Below are 19458 nucleotides of genomic sequence, written 5' to 3'. Positions count from 1 at the left end.
GTGTTATGGTGCCTAGATAACCAAAGTTCTCTAGGGGTAGCAGTGGAGAGCAGCTTAGGCTTATCAAGGAGGAGTGTAAAGCACATACAATATCACAGTAGTCAGTCAGTGATCGTCACACAAGAAAGAACCACACAAGGTGTTGCAAAAATAAAATATTCTTTATTACAATACTACTAGTATACCACTTCTAGGTATATCTCCACTTGGCGATATCTACACACAAAATATTCACATAGCAACAAGCAGAAAAAGCTCAGAAATACATAGGACCCTGTGGGTGAGGGGATCAAACCATATACTAAGAAAGTGGTATAAGAACAGAGGTGCCCAACCAAGGTAAGTGTGTTAAGATCCCAAGGACTGGAGGAGTAAGGAATTACCAGAGGTAGGTTTCAGAAATCCCACAGGCGCCCAGATGCAGAGTAGTTATCGAGCCGGGTGTCCAATAAGCTAACACAGGACCATCGCGGTTGGAATTTTCAGGATTCAGGACCCACAGAGAGGAACCTGTTGGCACAAGGGAGGTTGGATAGTGTCCCCACCCGTGAATACCAAGATAAGTGGAGTACCTACACCAGGGAGCCAAGCTGCATTGGGGTGAAGAGACTTCAGAAACCTTTGTTGGAGTCAGTGGGAGCCTCGTTAGTATAGCTGCTGTTGAGACAACATACACCAAGTCAGTGGAACCAAAAGGTGGATTCTGGATAAATAGAACCGGTAAAAGAAGAGGGCAGTGTCCAGACCACTCTTAGATGTCCAGGTGGCCCAGGTAGGCAATGACCACCCTCCCTCCTAGAGGTGAAGTTCCTGTAGGTTGGTGAAGGATGAAGTTCATCTGCGGAGTCCAGGGGATGCAGGAAGATCCTTGGAGTCACCCACGAGCTGTCCCACGTCAGTCGACAGATTGCAGGAGAGTCAGTGGTCAGCAGGACCACCAACTAGCATTGGCAAATGTAAGAAGTTGCAGGATTTTGGGGACCATCAAGGTCCAGGAGACTCGACCCTTTGGTGGTGGGGTGGGGGGGCTGCACGCAGGAGGGACCGCAGGAATCGTTGGAGCCCCCATGAGTGACCCACTGGCAGCAGATACTGGGAGTCGCAGGGAGGCCTCAGCAGCACAACAAAACAGGAGCACCTCGTCGCAGAAGCTGCAGAGTGGAAGCTAAACTTGGAGTTGCAGAGTGCTGAAGGCTGAGGCTTCTTGGACCTTGAAGATCTCCTGGATAAAGAGTCAATAAGCCTTGGTAAGAGCAACAGTCGTGGTGCACAGGGATTCTGTTCAAGTGGCTGCACCAAGGGCCCAACATCTCACAAGGTGGTCAGAAGACAAGTTGGACCAGGAGAAGGCCACAGAACCACCACCTGTGTTGCAGAGCCTTCCGATGTCCGTGAGGCAGCAGGATCCACCAGCTGGTCGCTGTCATCCTAAAATGCCTATGGATGCAGGAGAGTGACTCCTTCACTCCAAGGGAGATTCCTTCTTGCTTCATGGTGCAGAGTCCTTGTGACCCTGGAGGATACACAGCCACGGATGTTGCAGAATTCTTGCAGGAGCCAGAGAAACAATGTTGCAGTGGGAGCCCTTCCAACTGGATACAGTCTTGTTTCGGTTCCTAAGGCAGACCAGCAGCGGTTCTGTGGGCCAGGAGCAGAAGATGTCTTGCAGAGAGTTCCTCGACGAATCTGAAGACCCACCTTTGGGGGGGCCCTTAAGTAACCCTAAAAGGGGGTTGGTCACTATCTGCAGTGATGTACCTATCAGAAGGGGTCAGGGACATCATCTACTTGGCTTGACCAGTCAGATGCTCTCAAACGCCTCTGCACATCTTATTTACAAAATGTCAGAATCAACCGGCCACCTGGCAGAGCTTTGTGCACTCCCTAGGGGAGGAGCTGGACAGGGGGTGGTCACTCCCCTGTCGTATGTGTGGTATTGTGCCAGAGAGGGAACCTGGGGTTCCAGCACTGATGCAAACCAGTTTATGCAACGGGGGCTCCAAATGTGCCCATCAAAGCAGTCTGGTGGTGCTGAGAGGCCACCCCACCCCACCCCAGCCCAGAGACACCTAGTTATAAATGAGAGTAGGTCACATCTCTCTCCAACAGGAAACCCTTTGTTCTGACTTCCCCGGCTCGAGTTATGTTCAGCAGCAGGAGGGCAGAACAGTGTCTGGGGGTCTGCAGCATCGTGGGCTGACAGGCAGGCCCTGCAATGCTGTACAGGCAGATCAGGGGGATCCTCTAAGGAAGTCCCAAAGTACATGGTATCATACAACTAACACTGGAATTGGTGTAGTTGAATGATTCCAACATGTTTGATACCAAACATGCCTAGGTTCGGAGAAGCCATTATGTAGCTGGACTACTCGTGTTGACTAGTGCCCACCACATACCTTAAGATAACTACCCTGCACTTACAAAGCCCAGGGAATAGAGGCTGGGGTTTGTAGGGGCACCTCTGCTCATGCAGGGGTGCCCTTACACTCAGGACCATGCACCCTGCCCTTGGGCTGAAGGGCCTACCATAGGGGTGACTTACGTTGTCCAGGTGCAGTGACCGTGATATAAGGCAAGCCTTATATCTACAGTGAAAGGGGCATGCACCATTGCACGAAGGCAGCAATGACAGGCCTGTAGACACAGTTTGCATGGGCTCCCATGGGTGGCAAATACATGCTGCAGCCCATGGGGGACCCCTGGTGTACCAATGCCCTGGGTACCTAAGTACCATATACTAGTAACTAGGGACTTACATAGGTGCACCAGTATGGCAACTGGATGGTGGAAAAGTTAGCATATAACCACATTTAGAGGACAGAGTTCAGGCACTGGGATCCTGGTTATCAGGATCCCAGTGTCCTACGGTCTAAACACACTGACACCAGACAAAACGTGGGGGTAACTATGATAGTAATATGCTACTTTCCTACACCCTACCTACTCCTCAATAACCATTGTTATAGATCTTGACTGACTTTATTATTGACATACACAAGTCTGATAAAAACACAGCCATTCCACTAGTACTAGAACGCTTTAGTAAAGCTACTTACTTTGTCCTTTTACATAAGGTACCCATGAACCCTGAATTAGCACACATTCTAAATAAAGATATCTGAAGGTTGCATTGGTTCCAGGAAGTGATATTGCCAGATAGAGGGGTTCAGTTTCCTGCTCATTTCTGGAAAGCATTACTTCATAGACTGGGTATTTGTCATTTTACCTCTACTAGTCAACAGCCACAAATGGATAGAAGGCAGAAAGACTAAATCGGACATTACAGCAGTAGTTGCAGTGTTATTACACAGATTGGGTGCAATGGTTACCTTTCACCAAATTTGCATATAAAAATGCTCAACCTTCGGTCTTAGGGTTTTCCTCATTTTACTGTTCATATGGCTATCACCCCCGAATCTGGCCCAAAGTTTTTGCTCCCTCTAAAAATTCCACTGTACAAATCTTTCTGCAAAATCTCTTGCTCCCTTCCCATCTTACCCCTCAGTAGTGTAATCCTTAGTCTGTCATTTATACAGTTTGAGAGATTGCTACATAGGAGAGGGAGAGAGCTCTTCATCCATCCTGAGAAACCATAAGTCCTGACTTTCTTGACAGAGGTGTGACACAGCTGTTCTAGAAATTTCAAACACTTTATGTAAGAGGTGTTCCATATACTGCTTTTCTTGGCGACACTGTAGACTGTAAAAGCTCATAAAGCTGTTTTAAATGAACCCCAATTGTCAGACTATTGATGTTAAGGAACTCACTCATGAAATCAATTAATTATTCGGTAAAGGTGGCATTAGATACAATGAAAGTGTTTACTTTCCATCTACTGTTAGGCTTCCAAGCAATATTATAACCAATTGATGTCATAATGACACAAGAATACTAAGAGATTTAAAAAAGGACTCAATTACAGCACTTATAGATCTCCTTGTGAACATGCAATCAATTCTGTATGCGCAACCACAGGGAGATGAGAAGTTGCACTGCAGATCATTCATGAATTAGATAACGCTCTAGAAGTAACAGTATTTTACAGTTTTTTTATGTAGATTACATTTGTAAATTGATTCTCTGCAAAGAAATGGATCATATAATATATTACTGTTGTCACCGATAAATAGGTTATCCCTATGCAAGGTGCTAAGTCCGGTTTAATGCTGTTTCAAAAGGTTAAGTAGCAAAGTAATGGTGCATACATTTTTAGGATAGCTATACGGATTTTGTAAAAGACAGCCTCCAGTAAATATTGTCTTCCATAATCATCACGCTGCTGAAACAAGGCCTCAACTTTAAAGAGTAAAATAGCACCTGTACAGATGATAGCTGGATAGCGGAAGAGAAAAAAAAAAAAACACACCTATTGCTTTTTTTTATTTTCGAAATTCTACATCACTACAATGCGATTCTTCTAAGCATGCGGTAGAAGCATGTATAGAGACATGCTCCTTCTGTGTGTTAATGGGAATTCTTAAGCCTCTGACAATCCATGACAACATAGGGATCTTGTGAGTTATGAAAAATAGTAAGCGTAACAAGGAAAATAAAAGAAGGTCTCCAAACTGGAAGGACACAAAAAAACAATACATCAGACATTTTGACAACAAACCCATGAACAAATCCAAACTGAAACTAACTAAAATCTGGTACCAGATACTTAATCATATTAAACTTGACTAAAATGACCATGCAAAGTATTAATCTCTTCCACTTTATGTTTTGTAATATTATTGTTAAGCTATTCAAATGAAAGTCTTCACATTATGTGTGACCCTGAAGTAGCCCAGATGAATAAACCCATAATATGCACCCATCTACAAGGTAGGCATAATTTCCAGAAACTTTTCCATGGTCAGCTCTGACCTTAGCCAGTATCGGAGAAAAGTAAAGCTTATTATCAAACAATATCAGTTGGTCTTTAACTTAGCAGCTGGAATCATTAACATTAAGCTCAATACACCAAAAGAAGTGCAATGGTGCCTCTAGCTGTGTTGCTTCCTGGAAGAGATGTGTTTTGAGAACATGATGAGCTTTCCCCAGGTCAGCAGAGTGATTTTTGAAGACGCCAACTTAAGACTTTAAGAAGGGTAAAACATTGTCACATTTGGAACTCTTAGGAAGATTATTTTAATTTTAAAACCTGTACTGATTTTTACATCTCCTCTAACTGATAAGTCCTGAACATCACTGAGTCTTTGTACGGCGTCAACAATGCATTTCTACATGACAGAACATCTGTAAACTGTTGTAGTGTTGTAACCCCATACCTTCTTTAGAAATGTTATCTAATACTGATTTAGACAATAATTATATAAGCGGTAGAGGGTCACTTTTGATCCTTTTTGGTTCAGAGCTGGAATAGTCAGTATTTTTTAATGTAAAATGTTTCTCAGAGGTTGCATTACTGTTGCTATTTTTCCTTTTTGATTTTTGATGAAGTCTCCAATTCTGCCCACAAAACTACAAGATATGGTAGATCAACACTGATGTGGATTTTATGTGCTAGGAGAAACTTACCATACAAGTATTTAAATGCCTAACAAGAAAGCCAGGTCTTAATACCAAAGTTGGACTGGTACTGAAAATAAACTCATTAAATACTCTTCAGATTTGTACTGAAGAAAGAAGAAATATGGGCCTAAGAAAAAGATTCAAGCGAAAGATACAATAGTAAACAAATATTAAGTGGCTGGCATGTATAATTTGATTCACAACCAACCAGAGGAGAAAGAAAACTTTAATCTTTGGCAAGCAATACATTTATGTTTATTATATAAACGCAGACATGGTTATTTAGAGCCATTAAGAAACAATCATAGCTAAGTGAAACATTAATACTATGTAATACTGGAATTAAAATACATGCATGGGTGTGTATTTCAACATGAAAAAGGCTGACAATGATTTCAAAATGTATGCATTAATTTACAGTTGTTCATATGGAGCTACCCAAATGCAAGGGGTGAGTATACCCACCAAGCAATATGTATTTTCACCAGGAGATTTGGGTGTTTCCAAAAAAAAAAAAAAAAAAACATAAAAAAACATAAAGAGATTGTTTAACTTTTTGGGCCAATTTGGATTTAAAGCCATCTATTTATTTTCGGTTTGTCAAACCTGTTTGTTCTAAATTTATATATATATATAGGTACTTATTTTAAGTAGTTGTAGTGATTAAAATGATAAACAGCATCATAGAATAGACAGCCTCCTAATTAATTTCTTTAGTATGCTGCGGTACACAAGATAACCTTTGGAATCAGCACAATACGTAGACTACCATTCTGTTAACAGAACATACTATTTAGACTTTAATAGATAAATTATTATGTAGGACGTTCTAACAGGATATGCACACTGACATACCGAGGACAATAAGAATGTTAACTTTGCTCAGCAGCAAACCCTTGTACATATTTTAAAAATATTTAGCACCAGTGAAAATAAAGGATATGCATAAACTAACCATGAAGTTGGAGGGGATGGGTTTACTTCAGATATACCATGTGAAATAGTAGCCACTAACAGTGAAAACGGAGATGTAGTAAAAACAAACAAAGGCTCAGGGACTGATTCACAGACTGCACTTTCTAGTGAGTTTACACTTTTGCGTACGTTTAATACATTTTAGGATTCACAAACTGCACTTTTGTAGTAACTTAAACTTTTGTATTAAGTCCATCACTACACATAACCAACTACTGTTACTTCAATGCCCTCTCATAGGAAGCAATACTACTTTTTTTCAAATCATTACAAATATACATTAATTTGAAAAAGAGTACATAATTATTTGTAATTATAAAATATTTAATAACCTATTTTGAATTTAACAAAATAACATCAATACATGTTATTCATTCCTAATAAAATTTATAGTTTTTTTTTCTAAATAGGTACATACTTTCAAATTTAAAAATTAAAAATAATACTTGTTCATTATTTAATTATAAAATGTAATATTTAATATGCAACATAGGCAGGGGTGTGTGGAAGCAATGCTCTGGGCAAAGTAGGTGACGGGGGCAACACAGGCAGTGGGCAAGGAAGCAACATGGAGGGCTGGTGGGACATGAAGCAAACATGGGTAGTCACAAGCAACACAAAAGGTTTGGTTGGGGGAACAGCAGATTGTGTGGGGGCAAATGTGAGAGAGGGAGAGCAATGTGGAGCAGGGAAGGGGAGAATCACACAGGTGAGAAACCAACCCTTGTGGGGGGGCACACAAGCATGTCATAGGAGGAATGGGAAAGTATCACACAGGAGAAATAAATACAGCGTGGAAAAGGAGAAGAGAAGCACACTAGCGAGCCAGCCGGAAAATATTTGCGGTTGTAGAATGCTTCAACAAAAAACAAACAAACAAAAAAAATAGGAGTTGCTCAAAAAGCATAATGCTTCCATGCTCCTGAGGAGAGACAAACAAGAAGAAGGAGAAAAGCCAACACACGCTAACAAATAAGAAGAAACCAAATGAGTGACAATGAAGCCAATCAAGTAAAAGCAATGGGCTCTAAACTCACTGTCAGCTAACAGTATGTCTCACAACAGAATAGCATGTGGTGAATAGTAGGTAAGGTCTACAATCACATAAACCACAATACCGTGCATTGCTATAACTAACCTAGTAACAGTGTGTAATGATATGACAAAATCATTCTTAACCACAGACTCTGTCTAGAGTCTAAGGGCCTTGGTACGCACAGAGACCTCAAGTTGTGAGCTGGTGTTAAAACAACAAAAATAATTGGTTGTGCAATTCTGCTCCCTTGACTGGGTGCAGATATTCCAAAATCTGAGGATCACCCATTAAACAATACACTTGAGAATAGATTCAAAGTTTTGGGAAATCATTTTCAGCTCACTTGCTAGGGTGGTAGCAAGGAATTCATATTTACAAGGAAACATCAACGTTATTACAAAATAATAAGCATACCTGTATTTGTGTTTATCTTTGTAAGCTTTCCGGATTCGATCAGTTACGGGTTTACAACTGATTACTAGCTGCTTACTTACTGGAGGCTAAAACACAATTATAGAATTGGAAATATATTAACTTTTTATTTTATTGAAATACAAACATAGCAACAACAAATACATTTTCAATGAACAATTAACACATTAATTCATGGGTTATACAAAAGAAATACTGTTAACAAATTGAGTATACGTCCCCCCCAAAAAACTAACAATTCAAAGTATGGCAGAGAGGCTAGAAATAACAAATCTGAACAATTAGGACTAATGGGCGGAAAAGGTGGGTTGGGTATCCAGATAAAATAATTAGACAGATTTTAATGAGAAGCTTCATAATACAAGCTAGACTTATCAATGGTAAATTGCTCTTTCAAATGATGCATTCTCCTGAGAAGGTGCAAGTTAACATTTAGAAGCCCATATTTTCTACCCGCCCAGCAACAAAAGATGCATCACCATTTCAATAATACTGTCTCAAAACAAATTTGCAACCAGAATATAATAAAACTATTCAGCACAGTACCAAATTAACAACTCTATGATATACTTTATTAACAGTCATAAAAGTACATTAAGAAAAACGCGTATCTTGTCTTTCTCACTGTTTAGCCACTGTAGCATAATATTTAACAGTACATAATCTGAGATGTGTAGGTGAGATGACTATTACATCATATATCTCCTGGATTTGAGACAGAAACACTGCTACATCTGACCCTGCACTGCTGTGGTTTACATGAGGTACGTGAATCTCTACAGTCCACACATGTTAACTGGTGGATCACAGAAGGGGGAAGCCACAAGATTTCCTATGAATGTACTAACATTTACATTTGTTTTTCTGCAAAAGGTTGGCTGTAATGCTATGTACTGCAAGTGGGTAGCCTGCTGAATGTTGCTGTCTTTGTTTTCTAAAACAGAGACAATAAAAAAATAGATTGCCTAGCTAATTTTTGTCCTCTGTTCAGTGCTGTGGATCTCTTGCATAGAGACTTCCTTGCCAGTCAGTGGCACCCTGCCTTGCCAGTCAGCAGCAATCTGTACTGCTGTTTGGAGCACTGCAGGCAGTAAGTTTGTTGGGGTTGAAGGTAGGGTTCATATTTGTAGGATTGGAAGTATCCTCTTCAAGAGAACTGGCCCCTACCTCCAGAACCACAAAAGGGTTGAAAGCAGCGTTGATGTAAATCTTCCAGAGACCTTTCCGTCTTATTACCCAATTTTATGGACTGGAGAGCGTCATGTAGATGTTTGCCAAACAGGGCCTCTACGTCATAGGGCATGTCCAATATTTTAGCCTAAACTTTGGGTTGAAAGGATGCAGCCTTGAGCCATTTTACGTCGTTCAGATGGTTGCTCCCACAAGCTGGTGAAAGCTGGTAAAGTTAATACCCATGGCTGTGTTTATGATTTCAGTAGATGTTCTTTCGCCCGCTTGCATAACCACCTTTGCTTCCTTCTTATTATCCACTGGTAGATACTCTAGATAAGCAGATGGATCAGCCACATTTGCCTTTTGTGTCTCCTTATTGTAGCTGGAACATTAGGTGCTCTAAAGGTGGTAGCCGCCATTTCAAAATATCTTTTGCTCACATTATCCAGGATATACACTACTTGTCACCTGGAGTGTAACAAGTTGTTTAAGGTTTACAAACATCTCTGAGAGCCCTGCATAACCACAGAATTTGGGCACAGCTGTCCAATAAGGCAAACTGGAGATTCATCTGGGGCCTTGTACTTTTTGTTTAAGCATGGCACAATTGCATCCTAACAGCTACCTTCACTGGGTTATTATTTACTTTCAAGACCTCAGGGCGCATGTTGTCTATTATTGGTATTGCTTTAATTGACTTGCATGCTGACTCCTTCAAATCCTACAGAATTCAGTGTCTGACTTCTGAGAATGGGAAGATCTACCCTCTTGGAAGATTTCTCTTAAAGAGCATGAAAGCCAACATCCTCATCGGGAGGGATGGAGAGTGGGCGGTGGAAGCTAGCAGCTGTTGGACTAGGTGGCACAGATAGCGGTGCTACATAAGCATCCCATTCCAGTTCATCAAGCGCTGGTAGATCCTCTGTTATTTCACCCACCTCCAGTTTGGCATCTTCAGAATAAACATCCTGAGTAGTTATGGGTAATACTGTTCTGAGTGGCAATCTGTCTTGATTACGAACCAGGACTCCTTAAATAATGGCCTAGAGAAGAAGTAAAAAAAAGGCTGTTGTGTGCATGGGAGCAGTAATCAGTTCTGGAGGTACAAAAGAACCACCCAACTCTAGCTGTGATTAACACATGGATCATGAGTGCTGCTCCCCAAATCTCTCAACAGATCTGGACTTTGTAGCATCTAGTTGATCGTGGAAAGAAAGGTTTTCCTCTATATACTCCTCTATATACTCATCATCATCCTTGTGACACTTCATATGTAGTTGTGAAGGAGTGTAAGCCAGGCGGAAAGGACCTACACCCTCATGTAGTAAGTGCGTAGGTGGAAGAGGAGAGACCTATCTGGTAGGAGCTTGTTCCGGCAGGATAGAAACCAGTATTCCCTTAGCTGTATTTAGACTAATCTTCGATTGCTTCATTGATGGGCCCGTTGATGGTGCTGTCGACAATGATATTCTGTGCTTGAAAACGGTGTTAGGCTTTGACTATGAAGCTGTCAATGTCTAAGCAGTTGACCATGTCATTGTCAACAGTGCTGGTCGCGTAGACGGTATAGTCATCGGCGTCAATGTTGTTGTTCATGTTCTTGACAACGAAACTGCTTCCGTTATCACTGTCAATGTTGTCGCCACCATTGCTGATGGACGTTTCAACAGCAGCTTCTTTGACGGCGCATGTCTCAACTACTCTGTGTCTGTTGACACCTTGGTGTCAGAACTAAGAGGAATCTTTAATGAAGATGTAGAAGGCTACGACCTGGTTTTATCAGGCCTTGTTGAAGAGGATGTGTCCTTTTTCTTCATGGGGTTTCCTACCTCTGTGGCAGGTTTCTTGTCAGAGTGCTTCTTTTATTGGCCTTTGTGAATCTTTATTGGAGAGCTCCTGAAAATATTAAGTTTCTAAAGGGTATTCTCTCAAGTCTTTTGGGGGGAGAAGATGCTTCCTCACCCTCATCTCCAGAGGATGGATTTTCTTTTGCTTTCAATTTTTGGAGCCAAATCAGTAGTCTGTCCTCTCTTATCTTTGAGAGTTTTCGCAGAAAAAGCATGGCAGTATTTGTAGTCCTTGCTTGGCTTTATGAGAACACTGAAGACATTAGAGGCACTCATTATAATGGTCTTCAGAGTAGAACCTAAGCTTTCCACAGAAAGCACAAGGTCTAAAAATACCCTTTTAAGAGGCGTCTAACATTCTCTTCTGTAAGAATTAACACCCAAATGATGTCTCCATAAAGGTTTAGTCTTTTTTTTATAAATTGACAGAAGATGAGTTTTGAAGAAGATAAAGTGAGCAGAGGTCAGGGAGACTCCCTTCACACAATGTGTGGCAAGAAATCAGATGTATAGTGACCCTTGAAGGGAAGAGTGCTTTAAGAGCTGCTTCCTGGTTGGCCTAACCTTGGTTCTTCTTAAATTAATGTCACTTATTTAAGCATGACTGAACAATGCTTCCCTACATACTACTTGTTATAATTACCATGGACTCCCACCTCGATGACGGGGACGATCCAAGCATGCAAATCTATGAAAGTTTTAATACTGGAGATTTTTTTTTATTATGTTGCCTTCATAGCGCAGTGGGCAAATATGTTTCTTGGGATTCAACCATTTTGGAAGTGCCCTCGTTATTTACTATCAAGATTTGGGTCCACATAGTTATCTGCACGGATGCAATCTGTAAGCTTCGGCAGGCCAAAAGGATTTGACAGATTTCACATTTTCAGTCAGAATGTAGGATAGTTCACTTTATCAAAGACTGATATGAAATCTATAGATATAGTGTATGCTGGCATCCACTTGTTAAAAATGTTATGATTTCCTGACCAATTAGGACTGAGTCCAGACTGCTTTAAAGAGACTTTCTTGTTTCCCAGAAATCAAGATTAGAGAAAACTGGACAGATATTTTGAAAAGGGCAATTTGTTTGTGGGTCTGAGGATCTTCGGTTGAGTTATTCTCATGTATATGGGTGATAAAGCTGTCTGTCTAAGACTAATGACTACTGCCTGAGGTAGAAGAATAGTAGCTTATTTTTCAAGAACCTTCTTTTTTCAGCATGAACTGTAAATAAATACAGAAAAACAAATTCCAAAATGCATAAATCAAACATTTCGAGTATCAGTCAGGTTTCTACCAGGCTCAACACATTAGTATAATTGAATGTGATGTAGCAGGCACTCCTTATTGATCACACCCATATGTTTATGCTGCAGATTCAGAATAAAGTACAGCAAGTATGCTAATGGTGCAGTATTGGACAATACTGGCCCACTCATGGTCTAGCCAGGAGACCCGTAGCGGCTCTCCATCGTATAAATGCCTGTGTCCTAGTGTTATCACTTTGTGAATTTGAGTGATTACCCTAAACCTTCCCCTTCGAGCAGTGGATCCTCATCAGTTTCCGCAATCAGCAATTCTAATATTCCTTTCCATTCAAGAAACTTCCCTCACCCTGTGGCCTGTAGACACCCTTTTCATTCAAAGTTTTTCAGCCGCTCAGCAAGATCTCCGTGTCATCCCTCAAACGAGGCCTCCGAATATCGCAGCCACGCAGCCAGTGTATGGTGATAGGCCTTTAGACGTCAGAGCCAACATTTTGTACTTTACTTTGCCACATTTTGATAGGGGATGCAGTACCAACAGACAGTGCTACAGTGATAAACTGACTGTCCTTACTGCAAACAGTAAATGTGTCATCCAAACCCCCAGGTCCTCCTTCTGTGGCAACAAAAATAGCAAGAACAGGAAGTGTATATTTGTGTGTACTTGCCAGAAAAGAACACCACCTAGTGGGCTGTGTCCCACCATTAGGGCATGTGCTGTAATTGAGCAGAGAAATTATAATTTTTGCACCCCATCCCCATTCGTAAACCCGCTTGAGAGTCTCCAGTTTTATTCTTGGTTTAAAGTTATTCTAAATAAAAGAGGTCAGCATGTGGTTTTACTACATAACAAACCAACCATGGTTGCAGACTGATTAATTCCTAAAACACAAACAATGAGGAAAGACCACTATCTTTATCAATTCCACCCACTCCAGCAATGCCAACAGCAGTTTAATCTAGAATTTAACAGATCCACAAAGCCTTTCTAGCACACTCAGTTCTGTATATTCCACCTGGATTCCTAGGTACCTCAAATTCTCAGGCTGATATGTCATCCCTAGATCAGGTAATGCATCTTGTCTGTGCCCCGCCAGTACGATGACTTTGCACAGCTTATTATTGTTCCTGTTACTTTTTCGGAGCCTTCTTTATCATACTGGTACCACATTGGGTCCTTGCATCTTAGATAGTCTTGCAGAGACCTCAAATCTCTCTTGTATTGCTGCCTTGAGGCCCAACAAAATCAATGAAACCAACCCATCAGACATTTCAGGCTCAGCTAGTGTCCCGGTCAAGGTGTTCATATTTTTAGATGGAGTCTTGTTCTAAGGCCATTGTGTGGTTTGAGGGCTAGGCTCACTCACACTCTCACCCCCTCACCATACCCTCCTCGCAGAAGGGATGTAAGGATCTCATATCTGTTAATAATACTCAGGAGGGTGGTTTGATTGATATCTACATCACAAGGGTCCACCAGTCTGGCTGCTAATCTTTCCGGATTTCCTTCACAACCATTTGTTAACGATTTCACATTTGGAGAAGAGTCCTACCCCCTTCCCCCTTCATTCTGTATTACATTCAGGGGCACCTGGTCTGCATTTGGGGTGAAAGATGAGGCCACGGCTCTAAAAAAAAGGAATTCAATGATGTGGTCACTTTAACAGAGAGAGGTGATTTCTTACTATTTTTGCTCTCAGCAACTACCTGGCCCTTTCAGCTTGCCTGTCTTCCTCTTCCCCATGATGGAAGATTTAGTTTTTAACAATCCTATCCCCTTCCCAGCGTTCTGGTCCATCTTTACGTGACTTATGAGCCTACTTGAGACAATTAGGGATCTTTCCTGCTGGAACTTTAAATGTTATGTCAGATTTAAAAGAATGAGCATGCAATGAATACCTGGAGACTCTGGTGAGTGTTTCCCTGCGACATCGTATTGCCTATGCTGCATCTTCCCAGCAGACCCAAAGAGAGGCAGCGAAGACAAGGGGAGATGTTCAGGACATCCACGTAAAGCAGCTTAAACTGGCCACTCTATAGTTTCCTCGATGTTCTCATGCACTAATGTGTCAATTCTGTTGAGAGGGGGTGGAGTTCAGCTTTAGTGATACATCCTGATGAAGGTTAACTTCGCTGGGGAGCTTGCAGCCGGCAAGTGTGCAGTTGCCATGTTCCCCTCCTCTCTATTCTCCCAAAGTTGACCTATCAGTTTAATTGCATCCCTCTCCCTTTTCCTAATTTTGTTTACTGAATATTCAAGTGAGGGTAACATCTTTTAATTTGGCCTCTAATGCACTTAGGCTCTCATGGAAACAGCCAAGGCAGAGGTTGGAGAAAGGGGGTTTGACCCTTCCAGATGTGAAGGTATACTGTGATGCTTTCCAATTAAAGAATTGTAGGATGCTGTTGACTTCCCCTGATACTTCGACCTAGGCTTACTGCTAAAGACTATGATTAGCAATCTGGGGTCCGTTGGCTTACTCTATAAGTATGGGGTACTCAATCCTTCAAAAGGTTTGCCTTAAGGTCCTACTGGCATCCTTAAATGTTTGGCTTGGCTATAGACCCTCTCTGGGGATCAAGTAATATTACAACTTCACCCCCATTTGGGATTCCACAGGCCACCAGGAGTTCCTATTAGACAGTTTAAGTATTCCATTAAAAGAGGCTGATATTACTCTCGCGGGTCAGCTTCAGGCATTTCAAGGTTTAATACCATGGGAAATGCTGTATGTGATGACCGTCAGAAACTTTCCATATTTAAATATCTCCAACTGACCTCCTGATATGCCGCGGAGAGGCAGGACATAGGAGGCTCCTGGGATTTTTAGATGAAAGCACAGGGTCTGCGGCCCTTGAAGAAAGTGGTGTCCGTCTGGTACTGGGAACTCCTGGGCACTGAGGAGGAAAAGCTGAAGCCAGACGTGAGAGGGTTTGAGATAAGAAGCAAAGTTACATTATGTATTGCAAGTATCTTTGAAACTTTTATATTACACAGTTAAATCTGCCAGCTGAAAAATAAACCATTTCTATACTCTACATAGGATTTATTGGACTCCTCAGAAGATTGAGCAGTTCACAAAGAACCAGGTACCATATTGCAGAAGGTGTAAATTCCCTCAGGCTAATGATGAACACATATTTGTATCCTGCCCATCCCTCTCTGTTTTTTGGGACACTGTGGGTACTATTATACCAAGATCTTCACAATTAGAATCAAGGTAAGCCCTGTCCTATTTGGTTTGGGCATGCCATCAGACAGCCTCCTCGAGCTCCTGCTGAGATGCTTCATATTCTTCTTGATATTGCTTGCCAGAAGTGAGATTTTGTAGAAACTGGTTAATCCCTACCCTTCCTTTGCATTGTGAATGGCTGGAAGACGTAGAAGCCATGGTTAAACTGAATATTGAGGGCTCTGATAGCAGAAGGGCAGACAAGGTTTGATCCTGTTATACAACATGGAAGGGGAAAACATCTTAGGTTAAAGCATGGTCCAATAATTATATCACAGTGGCAAAAGTGTCTGGTGCCGTAGCTGCAGAGCGCATCCGGATCTGGCAAACCTATTTGCATGAGGCAAAGGGAGCTCCTTCCTCAGTGGTCTTAGGGTCGAAGCCTCAGCTTGTTGACATGAGGACTTAAAAAAATAGAAAGTCTTCCGGAAGATATTAAGTTGACTATTTTCTCAACTGCACATACATAAATGCAAAATTCAGACTACACAACAACAAAAGATTGTTCTTTGCCATGGATCTTATTTGAATTATAATGTCCAGCTAGCAAAGAATGGCAATCATACTTCCGCAATCAGGACTGTGAGTAGGAAGTTTTAAGCCACTGTTATGTGCTCCACTGTTCACAAGCCTTTGTACTGTGTATATGTACCCTTTTTCCTGGCAGCTCACTGTCTTCAAGATGTCAACCTTGCTCTTCATTCAATAGGTGTACAAATAAGGTAGAGGTTTTAAATAACCAACCAATGACTTTTTTGGATGCCCATTAAGTTTGTAGCCCATGAACACTGACAGGAAAAGCAACACACAGATACTGTTTTTTGAAAAATATGGCAAGTTAATCAGCTTGTTGGAAGCTACTGGTCCTTTATTAGCAACTTCCATAACAACTCCCCTATTTTCTCTATTGAATTTTCTGATAATTTTCACATGGCTCTGAGGTTATTTGCTGTGCCATTCCAGGAAGGCTGTTGCACTAACTGCTCTCAAAGAAGTGCCAAAAGTAATAAACGCTTCTTCCACAATGTATCCATAAACCAGCTTCATTTGTAAGAGGGGAATCAGAAGAAGACAATTTTTCACCAGGCCACGGATACCACTATAGAATTTGGTGAGGAATTTTCAACTTAGAACAGAAGTGGTTCGGCTGGTACACTGCATTACTTCTCCTGGCAGGATTTTAATGCCATTGCTGAGGCTGGTGTTAAAACCAACATCAAAACAAGGCTTTAGAAGATCAGCACAGAAGAGAACAAGGGACAAGTACGTATATTTTAGGCTGCAGTCTCAAAGATAATACACTTCAGCATTAAAAATACCATCATGGAAATGTTGAACTTTGCAGCACCATTCTTTACATTGTTAACTGTTGTGGTGGGATTAATCCACAGGATTTTGGAGAATAAATGCCTCATATGGACTGAAAGCTGGTAGTACAGTAACTCAGCTGGAGTCTTTGGTTTCTTCAAGACATCCACGGGTGTTTATCAGACAGTGTAGAGTATGGTTAATTCCTGTGCCTCTGCTAACAATTTGATCAGAACTTCTTTCCAGTCTGTGACATGGTACTATGAAATTGAGGACATGTAGGACAGTGGTACTAGTTTCTGTGACTCCGGGACATCATCTGCTTCAACAGGGTGCCTTGGTACTTCTTTTGAGGTTGTCAGTATTTAATTCCTGGATGACGGTACCCTTAAAAAAAGCAAATTATTGTTTTTGGTTGCCCCATTCTTCAATTGTATCTGGCTACTGCCTTTGTAATAACCACAAACTAGATTATTAATTAGTGCAGCAATAGGGTTGCAAGTGTAAAGGGGAAGTATAATATGTATGGAGAGTTCAATGAGCAAAATTATTTACTCTACCAATATTTGGCTGATTGTGGTCCCTAAATTTATCAGTTCACTGTTTGGCTCATCAATTGGTATAGTTAGTCCTGATATTTGAGAAGCAATCTATGAATTATCCTGGGCAAAGTTCCATCAGAGGACAAAGCTGCACAACCATCATAGATCCCTAGATGGTGAACAACCATCACAAACACTCTACAATAAGCATAATCAAGATGCCGTAGTATGAGGCACATACACCTCATATTACACGATGAAAAGCTTAAACCAGGCAAGGTGGACGGACACAAAAAACAGGGGTTGGTTCCACTGATAGACAGGAAATTGGAGAAGCTGCATCATAACAACTGTGAAAGATGTATGAAAGTATAGATTAACACCACATTATGCATGAACACTGGGAAGACAGAGGTAAGACAAGCAATGAAGTAAGCAATTTATAGGTGCACTCTAGAATCAGGAAGGTTCAAGTTTCTAATTTCTACTATGTATCTTAAGATACACACTGAATGAAAAGTGAAAATCGTCTACAAAAGACAATTAGGAAGATTAAATTTAAAAAACAATGACATGGAAAGCACAGCGGGAAATGTTTTTTTTTTTATCTCAAAATTGAAAAATTGTTCTATAAAATGGCTGCCTTGTATGTAAACCACTGATTCTGCTGGTGCGCAGAGCAGTACTATGTCATACCCCAAAATCTCTGCATCTTTTAGATCATGTTGACCAAGTTCTGGGGAAACAAGCCAAAGGGAACTATTTACAAGAATGTGATGGAAGCTAAGCAAGAAATGTTGCATTAATAGCAAATACCCATTGTACTGAAACAAAGGAAAACTATCAACATCAATACTGACAATTGCAAAAGAAACCACTCACGATCCCTACAGACCTCACTGAGAAATGATTTCTAGACTGTGCATTTTTTTGTTATGTTGGGCAATGGATTCTTAAAAATAAAATTAAATCTATTCAAAGTGAAGCACTTCAAAGCTGAAAAACAATACGACTGTTACCTAGTGAATCTGCAAACATAGGGAGGCTGCAATAACATGCAGAAATCCAATTTCAAATAACTACAAGACACCTGAATGTCAAGCTTATGCTATCAGCCAAAAGTATTAATTAACAAGGCCAAATGCGTGCTCAAAAACCAAGTTCCTGAATGGATTTTCAGCCGCTTTTAGCATCTGCTCTAGCCCATTACTGGCTCCCCACTGCTGAGCATGTTCGACGAGGCCCAGGGCCACGGGAAATTGTCCAGGGACTTGAGAATGGCAGAGAGATCATAATACTGAAGCCCGGCCCCTTGGGCACCAAATGTAAAGAGTGTAGGCGAATATCTCTGTTGAACACTGAAGTAAAGATTTGGGCTAAGATGACAGCTAACCGGCTGGCCGGGATGGTTCGGCAATGAATTCACCCCGACCAATCTGGATTTATGCCATATTGAGCAACCAGGTAACCAGGTATGAAGGGTATACAATGCTTTAGAGAGGATCTAGAAATTACTGGGCCACCAGGCACTCATGGTCGACCTCCAAAAAGTATCTGACACACTTAGTTGAGACTATCTTTTTGCCCTGCTCCACCAACATGAGTTTGGTCTGTGCTTCAATTGCTTTGTCCGTCTGCTGTATACCAACCTGATGGTGTGGGTGCAGGTCGGGGGGTGACTGTCTCCACCTGGTTCAACATCGAACAGGGGATTCGCCAAGGATGTCCACTGTCTCACATCCTATTCACGCTTGCCATTGAGCCATTGGTAGCCTCAGTGCGGGCGGCCTCCCTGTTCCAGGGATTTCAGTGGTCCTAGGGGGTGGGCGATAGGATATCCCTATACGGGGACAATATCCTTTTGCTTCTGGATACCTTAGAGGAGTCGAGGCCTCGTACCCTCCAGATAGTACAGACCTTTGGCACTTACTCCGGCCTTTGCATGAATAAGGCCAAGTCGACTACCTACCTGATAGACTCCTCCCCCTGATCTGCACCCTGTGGCTCTGGATTGAGTATACTCCTAAACAGATTCAAATATCTGGAAGTTTTCATTGCAGTGGACAGGGCCAATGCTTATGAACTCAATCTAAACTCCTTGGTCCAGGGGCTGGCAAAAGACATGAA

The 19458-nt window shown here is 41.5% G+C and overlaps 1 protein-coding gene across 2 annotated transcripts in view; it reads right to left on the bottom strand.

Moving 5' to 3' along the window:
- GNPTAB (N-acetylglucosamine-1-phosphate transferase subunits alpha and beta) overlaps positions 1-19458 on the bottom strand; it is a 417324-nt gene that overhangs the window by 79259 nt on the left and 318607 nt on the right. For both annotated transcript variants that reach the window (XM_069229013.1, XM_069229014.1), the window contains one exon: positions 7943-8028. In XM_069229013.1, coding sequence (XP_069085114.1) covers positions 7943-8028 — 86 coding nt within the window. The remainder of the gene's footprint in view (positions 1-7942; positions 8029-19458) is intronic.

Source organism: Pleurodeles waltl, chromosome 4_1 (genome assembly GCF_031143425.1).
Source record: "Pleurodeles waltl isolate 20211129_DDA chromosome 4_1, aPleWal1.hap1.20221129, whole genome shotgun sequence".
Classification (NCBI taxonomy): Eukaryota; Metazoa; Chordata; class Amphibia; order Caudata; family Salamandridae; genus Pleurodeles; species Pleurodeles waltl.
Note: the sequence above shows the minus strand (reverse complement) of the source record. Positions and strands in the feature narration are given on the sequence as shown.